Genomic DNA, 13,797 nt, shown 5'->3' on the forward strand with positions numbered 1-13,797 from the left:
CAAACCGTCTGCCCAGCCAGCCTTGCAAGCTGGAGTGTCCCCAGGGTTCGAGTGAGATCTCAGCACGTGTATGTAATGCCTTACTTATAGTTATAACCAGAGCTTGGCCACAGTAACCTGTAGCATAATGATATTGTTAGAGTTGCAGAAGAAAAAACACTGAATGAAATAATGAGATTAAGAATTAATTGGAAAATAGCAGTAAATTTACCTAACAGCCTGTTCCTAGTCCGCATTATCTGCAAGAGGTTGAAAGCCATTCATATTGCCTTCACTGTCCTCTATGCTATTGGTACTGGCATCACTAAAACACTCTCTACCACTGTCATTACCTCCACCACCCCCCTCCAAAGATTAATGATTATGCGGTCTGATACTTCGTCCATTAAATGATCGTTCTCAATGTACTTCTTCTCAATATCAATTACGTGCCTACATCAACTCTATCATTCTTCTGTTCCAGTTGACGCAATTCTTTCGATCAGCAATGTTCTTTCATCAAGTCTGAAAGTAACATTCTTTTGTGTGCTACATAATTTTTAACATGAGCCCAAAGAATTTTGATTTGGTTCAAATGTGGATGATACAGTGGTGGACGCAATATCGTATGTCCATAGGCAGCAAGTAGTTGTTGATTTTATATGCCTTATAGTGTGGTTTATGGGATTTAATCAAAGTGTAGAGTTGAGGTTTCATCATCTCTGTACAAAACGGAATACCCTTATCAGTCAATCAATCCTCCATAACAGTTTTCGGGAAGATGATGTGCATGTGCGCTCATATTGGACATTAGGCACGAGGCATTATCAACCACAACTACAGAGTGGGATGGCAAATTAGAAATTAATTTCTCTGTAGGATATTTTTTTTATAGTTTCTGTAGTTCATCACATTGTAATAATATCGTAATAATCCCCTGTCGTTTGGCTGGATTTGAAAACCAACAAAGCATTTGGAATAAAACCTGCACTTGAACCAGCATGTACCACTATTAATCTTTGCCCTTTCGAGATAGGCGACTTCAGTGCATGAAGAGAACCGGCAGTCTAAGCGCTTCGCGTAGTGTGCAAACAATGCAAATATGTCTCATCAGTACGAACAATAGGCCTACCCTCTTGTCGGTATCACATTATTTACTGTACAGGTAGGAGCTTTATGTCAGGCTTCTCCATAAGTATAAATGCAAAGAGGAGAAGAATTCCTCCTAATCAATACTTGTTTATTATTATTATTATTATTATTATTATTATTATTATTATTATTATTATTAAAGATACAGGACCGGTTTCGACTGAAGAATCAAGAAAGAGTGCAAGCCATAAACTCAAACATTTAAAGGATGAAAGTGTTTTACGCATATGTTGTTATTTTATGAATACTTATAAATTAGTTTTAAGTTCAGGAATATTCACTTCTCATAGATGTGCATTCACGTATATCACATAGATAAATAATAACATATACTTAACTTCCAATGTGACGAATACCCTACTCATGAGTACAACCTGACATGTTACAGTCACATGATATTCCTTTTTAGATATGGTAATGTTTGCAATTGCACGATGCATTATACGTATATTGTGCTCAGCTGAGGATGACCTGCTAGGGTCGAAACCGGTCCTGTATCTTAAATAATAATAATAATAATAATAATAATAATAATAATAATAATAAACAAGTATCAATTAGGTGGAATTATTCTCCTTTTTGCATTTGTGTGAATTATCAATACGGATATGAAGCTCATAGATTACGATTCTCCATGAATATTCTATGCATGACTTCGTCCATTGCAAACCTTGGCCTCAAACTATCAAGTTTAGTGTTTTTACACCACCTTTAAACTGTATATCCTCAACCAGTTTCCTATGGATCATTTCAAGTGTTGGTCTCCCATCTTTGGTATTATGAAAACTATGAATCGTACGCCTGACCACGCATTTATCAAAATCATCTAATTCATCCCGTATTACATTGCACATGGATGTTTTCGACATACCCATTGCTTCAGCAATTTTCTTTTAAATAGTGCATATGTTTCCAGCAGGATGTGTTTGGTTTTTCAAGAATTTATACACATTATGAATAACTTCCTTAGTTTGGCTGTGTAAAGTTTTGGCACTCCCTAAATTTAGAATGAAACAGGGGCATTGTTAAGTACACTGAAAATTATAAACAATTTTCACACTTTCAGTTATGTAATATACATAAAATATTAATATTTCACTAACATGCTTGCTGCTTCCTTGCATTATATGCTCCTCTCAGTCGACATGCAGGGTTGAAGAGTGCAGTGAGCAGTGAGCCCCGGAATGGGCTTTAAACCATGTTAACTGATATTGGTCTCTGTGAATGGTTGAGTTTCAGTAGGCTCTTCTTGCGGGATGTTCATAGCATTACTCGACCCTAAAGTCTTACTATTGGGTTAATTGTTCAAGGTCACTGCTTGTAGTAGAAACAGCACAGAAGTGCCTAACGCACTGTCGCTTTGCTCCTAGAGGAGAAGGGATAAGAATACTATGGTTGAGTAGCTGAGTCGTAATAATGTTGGTGCTTATAAGGGCCTCCTGAGAAGGGGTACTTAAACCATCATCATATTTAAAAAATATACTAAAAACAGCTTTGTCCAGTCCGTCTGGCTGTTCTCCAGGACTCATCTGATTCACTTTTGTTTAATTCTCTCCAAAATTACTTGCAGACAAGCCATGAAGCATTGATAGGGCTCTAAATTCAGTCAACTTTGAGTAGTCATAATCAAATATTGCCTATGTGGGTGTATGTGGGTGAGTGAGTATGCTCCACTTGTAGTTCTGGAATGCATGAAGCTATTTCAACCAAACTTGTTTGTCAGGTTAATTAACCACTGCCTGATATTCAGCGTGGAGTCGCTGGCTGCATGGTCTACTCCAATACTATGGTATGGGAACCTGGCCAGACACAGTTCATACACATGACTATCTAGAAAAAATTACTGGGGGTGTGGGGAGGGGATGACATAAAAATAATAATAATAATAATAATAAAAATTCAACATTAGTGTTAAATCCATAATTTTCGGGGTTGCTGAGGTGAATAACATCACTCCTGATGTGTAAGTGCATGTTCAGCTCCCATCGGCTTGAAGGGGGAGAAGGGGTGAAAAAGAAAAGGTAAAAACTGACGCAGATTATGAATGAATTTGTTTATGCTCCAGCATAGCTCTCAACCAAACTTGGTACACATGTCACTTATTATCTGAAAATAATAATAATAATAATAATAATAATAATAATAATAATAATAATAATAATAATAATGCTGTGGTGGTAAAACACCCCTTGCGGTGGGGAGGGTGTTACATGTAAAAAATATTACAAAATGACCGATATTTGTGTTGAATCCATAGTATTCAGGATCACCAAAATGAATAGTAACACTCTGGATGCCACTTAAGTCCAAGTTCATCCTCCATCAGCATGGGGGAAAGAAGGGGTGAAAAAGAAAATATCTAAAATGATTGAGATTATGGATGTAATGTTTGTAAATTCCAGCATAGCTCTCAACCAAACTTGGTACCTGTATGACTTACTATCTGGAAAAACGTACTGTGGGGGTAAGACACCCCAGCACCCCTAGGGGAGACAGTAACACACAAAAATAATTGTGTACAGAACCATGGTTTAAATCTTAACCACAACATGGGCAGATATTCCATGTAGTCTTCTCTGAAAATTATGCAGCAATTATAAAAAATGTGGAAGCAATTTCATACTAGAGCTTTTAACGATGCTGCACATACAGCAAGAGTTCTAAGAGGTAGGCTCACATTGAAAAGTTTGGGGAAATATAAATTTACCAACTCATCTATTGAGCTTGCTCAGAAATATTCAGGTGAAACTTTTAAACCTTAATATAGCATTTTATGAGAGTCCTGTTACATCTCTACAAACTGCATTTTAAAAAATTACACTTTTAAGCAAGACAGATATTCACAGACAACTGAAGCTCTGGAAGAGTGATTCAACAGTAACCAGTGTCCTTTATTGTAGACAGTACAGAGAAACTTCTTCAGCTTTGGGACAAGTGTCCGAATAATGTGGGTGATTATCTACAGACACTGTAAAACTATCATCAGTATGCTATCGTTCTGACATAGTGGAATTTGCCCGATACATATAGTGTAATTTTCCAGGCAGCAGTCTATGTTTCAACTGAGAATTCTTCTTCTTCTTCTTCTTCTTCTTCTTCAGTTCCCACCATTTCCAGTTCTCTCCTGGGTAAGGTTATGAATCAAGGACCTCCACCGTTGCCAGTCTCTCCACCTCTTTTTTCCCGCTTCCAATATTTCTTCTTTCTCCTCTCTTCTCTATACCCTCCTCCACTGTAAGAATCAATTTCTTTCATTTGAGTTTCTAGCTCTTCTGGTCTCTTTTCTGTTGGTTTCTCCATGAATACTTACTTTGGAGCTTGGTGTTCCCCATTTGTATCATGTGTCCATACCATTTTAGCTTGCTTGTTTCTCTCCTGTCCTGTAGGTTTAAAACTCCAATCCCCTTTCTAATCTCTTAATTTCTGATTCTACCTTTTCTTGCCTTCTCTGCGATATCTCTAAGGAATTTCATATCAGATGCCTGAACACTACTCTCATCTCATTTTCTTGCTGTCCTGCTACATGCATCAATACTGGTACTGGTATGCAATAAGCCAAATATAGAACTACTTTGCATTTCCTTTAAACTTTTTGATTCTACAGTATATCTCTTACACTTTGTTGTAAGCCATTTGCTAGTTGTACTCTCTTTCCAATTTCCACAGTTATCTTTTCCCATTTTTCTGTGATTACACTTCTCAGGTGTTTGAAACTTTTCAAAAAGTCTCTTGTCACCACTACTTGAACAACCCTTATAATTAATTATTATTAGAGAGCAAGTTAAATAAGTGGGAAAAATAAAATAAAAAGGAAGTCTAGTCACATTTAAATGACCTACATTGATTAAAAATGCAATGCTATGAAAAATGTTAAACTACAAATTAAAAAAAAGAAAGACTAACTGTTGCCTAAACTTCATGAGTTAGCATTATGATGTTTATCAATTTCATTGTATTTTACACAGTCTTTGTGAAACATATCATAAAATCATTACTGATGTATAACTGAAACCAGGTTGCTGCCAGATTATATCAGTGTTTGGCCGGAGTAAATGTGCTATAAACAAGGAGAAAAATTTACAATGAGAATAACTGCCAAAAATAGCCACGGACTATAATCAAGTTATTTTTTAGCTCTAGACCTAGAGGTTATGGAAAACTTACTTTCACTTTTCTTTCATCATAATATGAAAAAGCAAAGCCATCTCCGTACAGGCCATGAAGATCCTTGGAGCAGTGGAAGGTATAGGCTTCAACTTTCCATAATCTCAGAACTGAGTGGGATAGAGTGGTTAGCCCTATGCCCAACTGCCTTTGCTACTAGGAATTAACTTTTGGTGTAGGCTGAGTGAACTTTAGGGCCATGTGCCACTTCAGAAATGGAAATATTGTTTCTTAAATTTTTTGATTTTCTAATGGGGAATTAAAACTCGTGTACTTTCGGGTGAACAGAGCACACTTTTACCAACTTGGCTAGGCAGCCCCACCTTAACAATATATACCTTTAAAATACGTCCTAAATCAATTTCAGAATTTCGTCTTAAGTTTTCAAGGCAATTATATTGCACCAAACTACTAACACAGTGTTTAGATCTAACCAATTAGTGCATGTAGGTCCAGGTTTACCAATCAAAATATAAGTATAATTTATCTCCTGTGAGTCAATAACAAGATCAATATGAAAAATATTGTGTCTATCAGCAATTATCTGATATTATGCACTGCAACTTGACTGTAAGGCCAAATTCAGCAAACACATGCATGAAGAGACCTTGCAAAGACTGAGCAAGTTTGGGTCACATAGCTTTGTGTTTGCATTCAGGAGATGGTGGGTTCTAACAACACTGTCACCCGCCCTGAAAAGGGTTTTCCATGGTTTACGATTTTCCCACCAGCCATATGCTGGGGATGTATTTTAATTAAGACCACTGAACTTCCTTCCCAGTCCTATCTCATCATCGCCGTAAGGCCTGTGTTGGCGAGACATAAAACAAATAGCAATAAAATAAATAAGAGTCTGTGAATGTTTCTATGGATTCAGTAAAAAGCCTCAATGAAACAAGAATGTATTGATCAGTTACATGGGAAATAACAAGAAAAATAAATTAACCATGGTAGTGACTCAGAAACAAAAAATCTTTCAGAGTAAAATAAAAGTAAAGCTGAAAGAAAGGATGAAAGTAGTTTACATGTTGGTACAAATGGTAAAACTAGGTGGACAGAAAGTACAATGGCCAAAGAGCAAAATCTTCATACAAAATTTCTTCTTCATCCAAAGAGTACTTTCACGGCTTGGTTTTTAAGACTCGACACATGCGAGGCAAGAGGTCTGAGGCTTATGCTACATACTACCTTTGCAATGATATGATGTTTAACAGTTTTTTTTTTTCTGTCCAATGGATCTTGTTGCCTACATGCTACTTTTGGAAGAGGACCCAGATGATGATCAGGAAATTCTATTCTTGTTTCTTAGTGCAGAATAATAGTAAAATCGAGGGAGCCTACAATATTCTTGTAAAATGCTGAGACCTATTACGAGGCAATATATAAAAGACAGGAACAAAAATGGTGGATACTGTCGTTGCATCATGACAAGTAACATTTATGGGAAAATCAATGATCGTATATAACGGGAATAGGTCAATAAAAAGATATAGAAGATTTTGGGATGAAGCACTTTTTTTCTCCAAAGAAGTCTTTTCATTCTTTATTAAGGTATTGTTTGAGATTTGAGTTTAAAATTAAAGTGTAAAAGGTTGAAAGAAGATAACTGAACATAAAATTATAAATTACAGCAATTAATGAGTAAACACAGAATTAAAGTGTAAAATATTAAACATTTAAAAGAGATACGTGCATAACTGTACTTATGTAATATATTTATATACATAAATTAGTGTAAGAAAAATTCATAAAAGGCATGTATCAGCATATGATTCAAGATCAAAGTGTTAATAAGAATTATTCTGGATACTAACGAGAAATATCCTAAGTTTCAGTGACAGAAGAATGGAGTTTGTAAAGTATCGTCCCATGATTTTAACGAACAGAATGATGGAATTCTAAATATAGAGGAGTAATGGGAACTCCGATTGATGATGGTTGATGATCATTACTAACCCAGGTCCAGATGGACGAAGTTGGTCAATTAACATGTAATAATAATAATGTAATAATTACTTTACGTTCCACAAACTACTTTAAGGTTTTCAGAGACGCTGAGGTGACAGAATTTTACCCGCACAAGTTCTTTTACATGCCAGTAAATCTACCGACACGAGGCTGACGTATTTGAGCACCTTCAAATAGCACCGGACTGAGTCAGGATCGAACCTGCCAAGTTAGGGTCAGAAGGCCAGCGCCTCAACCGCCTGAGCCACTCAGATGCATGGTTTTAGACTACAACATAGCAACAGGAGGAGTCGACACAGTTGACCAAATGAATAGGAAATGCTTAGTTGATCAAGTAACGAAAAGATGGACCACGGCTGTATGATTTAGTTTACTATTGCTAGAATCAATGTCCAAATATATTTCAGTCTAGTCGAGAAAAATCAAAAGAGACTAAGAGTAATGTATGAACTTACTGTCCCAGTAATTTATAATGGCAGATTAATTGCAAATACCAAAATAATTTTCAATCCATAAAACTAAAAGACAGTGTAGACCAGGAGGAAACTTCCAACAAAGAGAAGACTCATCTGCGGGTATAAAAATTTAAAATTAACTCTTCCGTTGCTTGTAGAATATGTATTTCCTACACCATGGATACCGCCCGTGATGGGAAAAGTACAAGACAAAAATAATTGGGCTGAATTACACTTCATGAGCAATATCGTACCCAATTATAATTACAAATTATTTTTTCAACAAGTAATCAGTAAAATTACAATTATTTTACAGAATGCTAGCCTTATGGAAATCAGCGACATTTTTTTACATGGGACTGGAATAACACAAAGTTTGTATGGGAGATATTACTTCATTTTGTGTATTTTCTGTTTTGTTTCCTGTTTTTATTTAGAGTAGAGACATTAAGTGGCTATCATCACTAGGCGTCACGTGTATGGATGCAGTAAAAAGCTAGTGTTGGTATTAATGTTACCTTGGGATTTTTGAAATTATCTTTTCCCACCATTTTTATTTTACTTAATGACTTTTAGCCTTTCAAATAATTTGCCGTTTACTTCACAAATAAATGAATTGGTTCCTAAGATTCTCAACGCTAAGCCTCGATGTCTTTCAGGGAAAGTTAATCTGTTCATTTACTGAAAAGACACTCTACAGGAGCACTTGAAGGAATACCTGTGATTAATTTTAAGAACATTGTTGTTATAAATATGGAAGTAATGGAGAGGTAAGAAAGTACCTCATTCAGATCTGTTAAAGCTACTGGTTCTGCTGTGGTAGAACTTAAAAAGTTATCTTCATCATAATTCATTCTTTCCCTTTTCTGCTTCATGCTATGTATATCAGTTACTAGAAAGTGACAATTACTAGAATCTAACTATTACAATTTTACTTAAAGAAACAAATTACAAATAATTCAATTACTTTTACTTAATTACTTCCCTACTCTGGATATAGCACAGACTGAGGATAAATGAACCACAACAGCTGGTTGGTAATATTGTGTTTGTAACACTATAGATATGGTAGATGGAGCAAGAATGAGCAAAAAGAAGTAACTATTAAAGCGTAATATTGCTGATTACATTAGCAACAATGTTTAGTGTTCTGACATGGAAATATACACCTTCTGTAATTGTGATTTCAATGTGTTTGTGATGAAATATTAAATTAAGTATAAAAATCTCAAGTGTGATAACAAGAGAAAAGTGCATTTGTAGTTAACAGATACCAACTCATAACAATTTCAGAAATAATTAAAATAATTATTTAAAAAATAAACTTTAAAAATGTTGACTGAACAACTGGTCAATGATTACATTTCAAGATAAGGTAGAAGGAGACATATTGTACTTTGTTCAAAATATAGTACGCTCTCCAGAAATCATTTGCTGAAGACAAAGCCACAAGACATTTAGGCTATAATTTAAGGTCTACAGATCATTCAAGTCAATGTATCAGCAGAAACTGTACACTAAGAATGTCAGCAAAGAAGACACAATGGACCAGCAATTACAATACCCTTTATGAGTGACACATGGGCATGACATAACTTTGGAGGCAATGTATGAGTAAATGAATAGGCAACTAAAAGCAGCTGAAGAAAAATGAAAATCTAAATTTGTTTTACTAAGATTATTTAAATAAGAAATGCAACTGACAGTATATTAGTTAGACATACTATCCATTCGAAATGTGTGCACACACAAAACTATCACATGAAAGTAGTCCAAAAATAACTTAACTAAACATATTAATATTTATCACAGTCAAAACAATGGTCAGTAATATAAAACATAATAACCATCTATTATGCAAACCAGAGCACAAAAAAGAACACATATATATATACAGCTTCATATACTAAAACTTCCGGTCAACAGAAAAGTATGAAGAAGCTGTGGTCAAATATGTTGGTACATGTAATATTCATTATCAACAATGCTCTAGCAGAATTATGAAGGACTGATGAATGCAGTGGTTGTTTCAGAACAAGATGAATAATACTTTAGAAATAAATACATATGTACAAATACTGGAATAAGTAGTATACTTATTTTAAGCAGGTAAAATAAGGGCAGGGGAGAAGAATAAAGTGAAGTTCCAGCATTATCAGGCACTTTCACTAATATAACACAACCCACAGATAAATACTGGAAGGTAACAAAACAGATAGGTAAAAAGTTTTAATAACCAATGAAAATGAAAATGAAAACCTACAACCTGTTTTCCAGTCATTGACCAGGTCAGGGATGGAATGAATGAAGCAGATATAGGCTATTAGTACGATGGGGTCGCCACTCCCAAAGTGATTTATTAATGACTGATAGTAGTGATGAATTGAGAATGGAGAGTGTTACTGGAATGAAAGATGACAGGGAAAACCGGAGTACCCGGAGAAAAACCTGTCCCGCCTCCGCTTTGTCCAGCACAAATCTCACATGGAGAGACCGGGATTTGAACCACGGTATCCAGTGGTGAGAGGCCGACACGCTGCTGTCTGAGCCACGGAGGCTCTTAATAACCAATATTACTGCTAAATCATCTATAAAACACTAATTTTTTAATCTTACTGAATTTGGGCTTTTGCTTCAAACCAAAAGAAATATTGTTAGTCAATCATCATACTTCAAAACAAAACTCACCAAGATAAATTTTATTTATGCTCTACTTTTCCTGGTAACCAAGTTTTCTTACTTTATTTCTTTATCCTCCTCCTATTCATTTGGTAGAAAAGTACAACCTATGTTTTATCTTCAAAATGTATTGACATTCTGACTGAATAATTTATTTGCTAAAACAGAAGTTGAGATTGCAAAAGCAAAAGAAATTCCCCACTTCTCTCCTGGTACAGAATATTCCCTCTAACAAGGGAAGGTACAGGATGTATCAAATTTTCATACTCTTTCCTTCATCAAGTCACTTGATAAAATTATGAACAATGAAAACAACATTCTATTCAAGAGAAATTTGAAGAACGAGGTTATCTCGTTTGTTCACAAATTTCTGTAACTAAAATTAAACAGTAATTACCATAAAATGAAAAGGTATACTTCACTATACCAGCAGCCATATTGCCATAGATAAACTAGAACCCTTTAGTCTCATCACTGTTGAAATTACTTTTCAAGAGTAATTTACAGTCGCAAATTTGATATTAGGACATACGACTGCAACAATTACCATCACCTATTACTGTTGTTCTACCATTTATTGTTGGTGAGCTGGTATCATACCTTGGAAGTTCCTTGCACCTTGCTTGCTGAAAAGAAGTAATTAAAATCATTTTAAAAATTGAAAATTAAAATCCTTATATAATAATCTATTTAATCTTCAAGTGTCATATCAAGAGTAGAATTACCAGAATGCACCCCCTGGAAATGTCAATTATTAGATATGAATGCAGATTACAGTGTTATAAAGTCAGTGTCTAACCATCTCAGTTGTGGATGAATGATTGAGAGATCCCAAGATTCAATCCTAGTACTGGCACTAGTCAATAACCCCATATTCACTCACTCACTCACTCACTCACTCACAGGCAAATACAGAAATGAAATTCTATTTCCAGACGGAGTACAAAAATAATCTTTGCAACACACTCAATATCCACAAACACAACATAAAACAGGTTATCAGATTCCGTAAAAAGGAGCGAGGGGATACACTGCCGTGATGTTAAAAGAAAAAGTATGTAACTGCAAAGTTTCACTCACTTTCAGACTACTGTTGTTAACACATACATATTTTTAAGATAAAATTTATGTAATGCCATGAAGTATATTATAAAACTAATTTGCCCTATTTGTCAAGACACCAATACAATTGGACCTTACACAGTAATGTTTTCAATTTATATACTTTATGACTCTTCCATAGCCTCTTTAACAATCTGAATCACTTGGATGTAAATATACGTCAATTCCACCTCTATGTCATTAGACATGTAAACTGAGGTGGAATTGACCTATATTTACATCGCTAACTTTAATATTCTGAATAAAATTTAATGTTGCCAATATCACTGTTTTATGACTAAAACCACTAAACTTTTTTCTGCCTGTAAGATATATCACATTTCAAACAAGCAAACAATATCTAGCTTCCTCAACCAAAGATGGCATCAGGAAAGGCAACCAGCTGTAAAAACCATGCCATTTAATTTCATCTTACCCAATCTCTGACTCCAGAACAGGAAATGGGACTAAGGGATAGACATACATACGTACATAAATTCACTCATGTTCATAAAAAACAGAACGCCTAGAAAGACTAGAGATAGGAAGTTCATATTCACAGGATATGTTCATTAGTATGTTCTGCAGAAACAATTAGCATTTCAGTCACCCAGGTTCAGCATGTGTCCTGTTGCCTAGTAGACACTGCGTTCTCCATGGGCACCGATAACTTGTTCCATGCGTGATGGCATCGACACGTATAAGGCGCAAATGGCGTCCTGGGGTATAGCCATCCATTCTGCATTCACCTGGTTCCACAGTTTATCTTTGATGGTTGGCATTGGGTCACAGTGCCGCACCCATCGTTTTACCATCTCTCACACATTGACTGGCGACAAGTTCGGTGATTGGGCAGGCCAGGGCAACAGTCTGACATTCTGTGAACAAGAAGGCACGTGTTCGTGCAGCAACACGTGGTCGCGCATTGTCCTGCTGAAATATGGCGCCTGGGGTGTCGTGCAGAAAGGGTATGGCTACGGGTCGCAGGATGTCATTCACGTAGGTCAAACTGGTCACAGTGCCCTGAACATGCACCAAATGTGATTTCTGGTTGTACCCAATAGCACTCGACACCATAAGGCCTTGAGCTGGCGCTGTATATCTTGTGTGAATGCAGTCAATATGATGCCTCTCCCCCTGTCTGCGGCAAACTGAAATGCGGCCATCATTTTCAAACAAACAGAACCTGGATTAGTCCGAAAACACTACCTGCTGCCATTCCTGTCTCCAGTTATGTCGTTCCATACACCATTGCAGTCTAGCATGTTTATGCACATTAGTCAAAGGTAGGTGCAGAAATGGACGACGCGCTGGTAACCCATACCGTAATAAACGGCGACAGATTGTCACTCCTGATAGTGAACGATGTGTTACACTGTTCCACTGTTGCGCCAGAGCTGAGGAGAACACAGATCTGTCCTGCAATGCTATTTGGACGGGGTGTTGATCTTCTTGATGGGTGGACTGGGAGATACGACCAAACCCATCTCGTCATGTTCTACGGCCTTCGGCGAACCATTCTGTACACACCTGTTGCACTGCCGACACACTTCGTCCCACACGAGCAGCAATTTCCTGGACGTATGGTCATGCCAATAAAGCGTCCTCTTTCAAACTCATTTGATGGTACGGTTTTCGCATACACCTGAAAGGCATCCTGCATGTCTGCTCAAGTCACACTGATCCATTACCTTCGGTTTATAACAACAACGAGAGCCGCAGGCACATTTTACCAGTCGGTGGTGGTGCGCCGAGATATTGATGTGGACCTTGAACCTGAGGGCCGACATGGTTCAAATGCTAATCATTTCTTCAGAACATATTAATGCACTAGTCCTGGGAATATGAGCTTCCTATCTCTAGTCTTTCAAGGTGTTCTGGATTTTATGAACAGGAGTGTACAAACAAACAAACAAACAAACAAACAAACAAACAAACAAACAAACAAACAAACAAACAAAGGATATCTAGCTCAAATTGTCTTTAGAAATGTTTGTGCACAGATGAACTGTTATCGTGAAATAAAATACAGGGTTATTCCAAATTACTTACCTGGAAGTATCAATGAATAATTCCAAAACTATTGATCAAAATTTATTCAGACGCATGTCATACCTCGCGCCATATCACCAAGTTTTTGACCTAGGTGAGACTTCACTCCATGCATTCTCCTCGCTCAACTGGTGGGAAACGTGATGAAGTCGCCATGGAGGTGTACAACACTGTGGAACGTGCGCAATGTTGTCTGTGGTCTCATGAAACAAAATCGCAAATTACCGTACAAAGATGTCTCAGAGCA

The 13,797-nt window shown here is 36.4% G+C and overlaps 1 protein-coding gene across 6 annotated transcripts in view; it reads right to left on the reverse strand.

The window, feature by feature from the left end:
• Positions 1-13,797, reverse strand: part of LOC136866097 (ras-related protein Rab-30) — a 159,326-nt gene that overhangs the window by 13,685 nt on the left and 131,844 nt on the right. For 2 of the 6 annotated variants that reach the window (XR_010859489.2, XR_010859488.2), the window contains exon 6: positions 10,795-11,023. The exons of 1 other annotated variant lie outside the window; for it this stretch is intronic. Coding sequence is in view for 3 of the 5 variants with exons in the window: in XM_067142761.2 (XP_066998862.2) it covers positions 13,625-13,750 (126 nt within the window). In the remaining 2 variants the exon portion in view is untranslated. Of the gene's footprint in view, positions 1-6,216; positions 11,024-13,557; positions 13,751-13,797 lie in introns of those variants that run through there. 3 more of the 6 variants (XM_067142765.2, XM_067142762.2, XM_067142761.2) reach the window with 3 other exon arrangements.

The sequence above is a fragment of the Anabrus simplex genome, chromosome 3 (assembly GCF_040414725.1).
Source record: "Anabrus simplex isolate iqAnaSimp1 chromosome 3, ASM4041472v1, whole genome shotgun sequence".
NCBI classification, from domain to species: domain Eukaryota; kingdom Metazoa; phylum Arthropoda; class Insecta; order Orthoptera; family Tettigoniidae; genus Anabrus; species Anabrus simplex.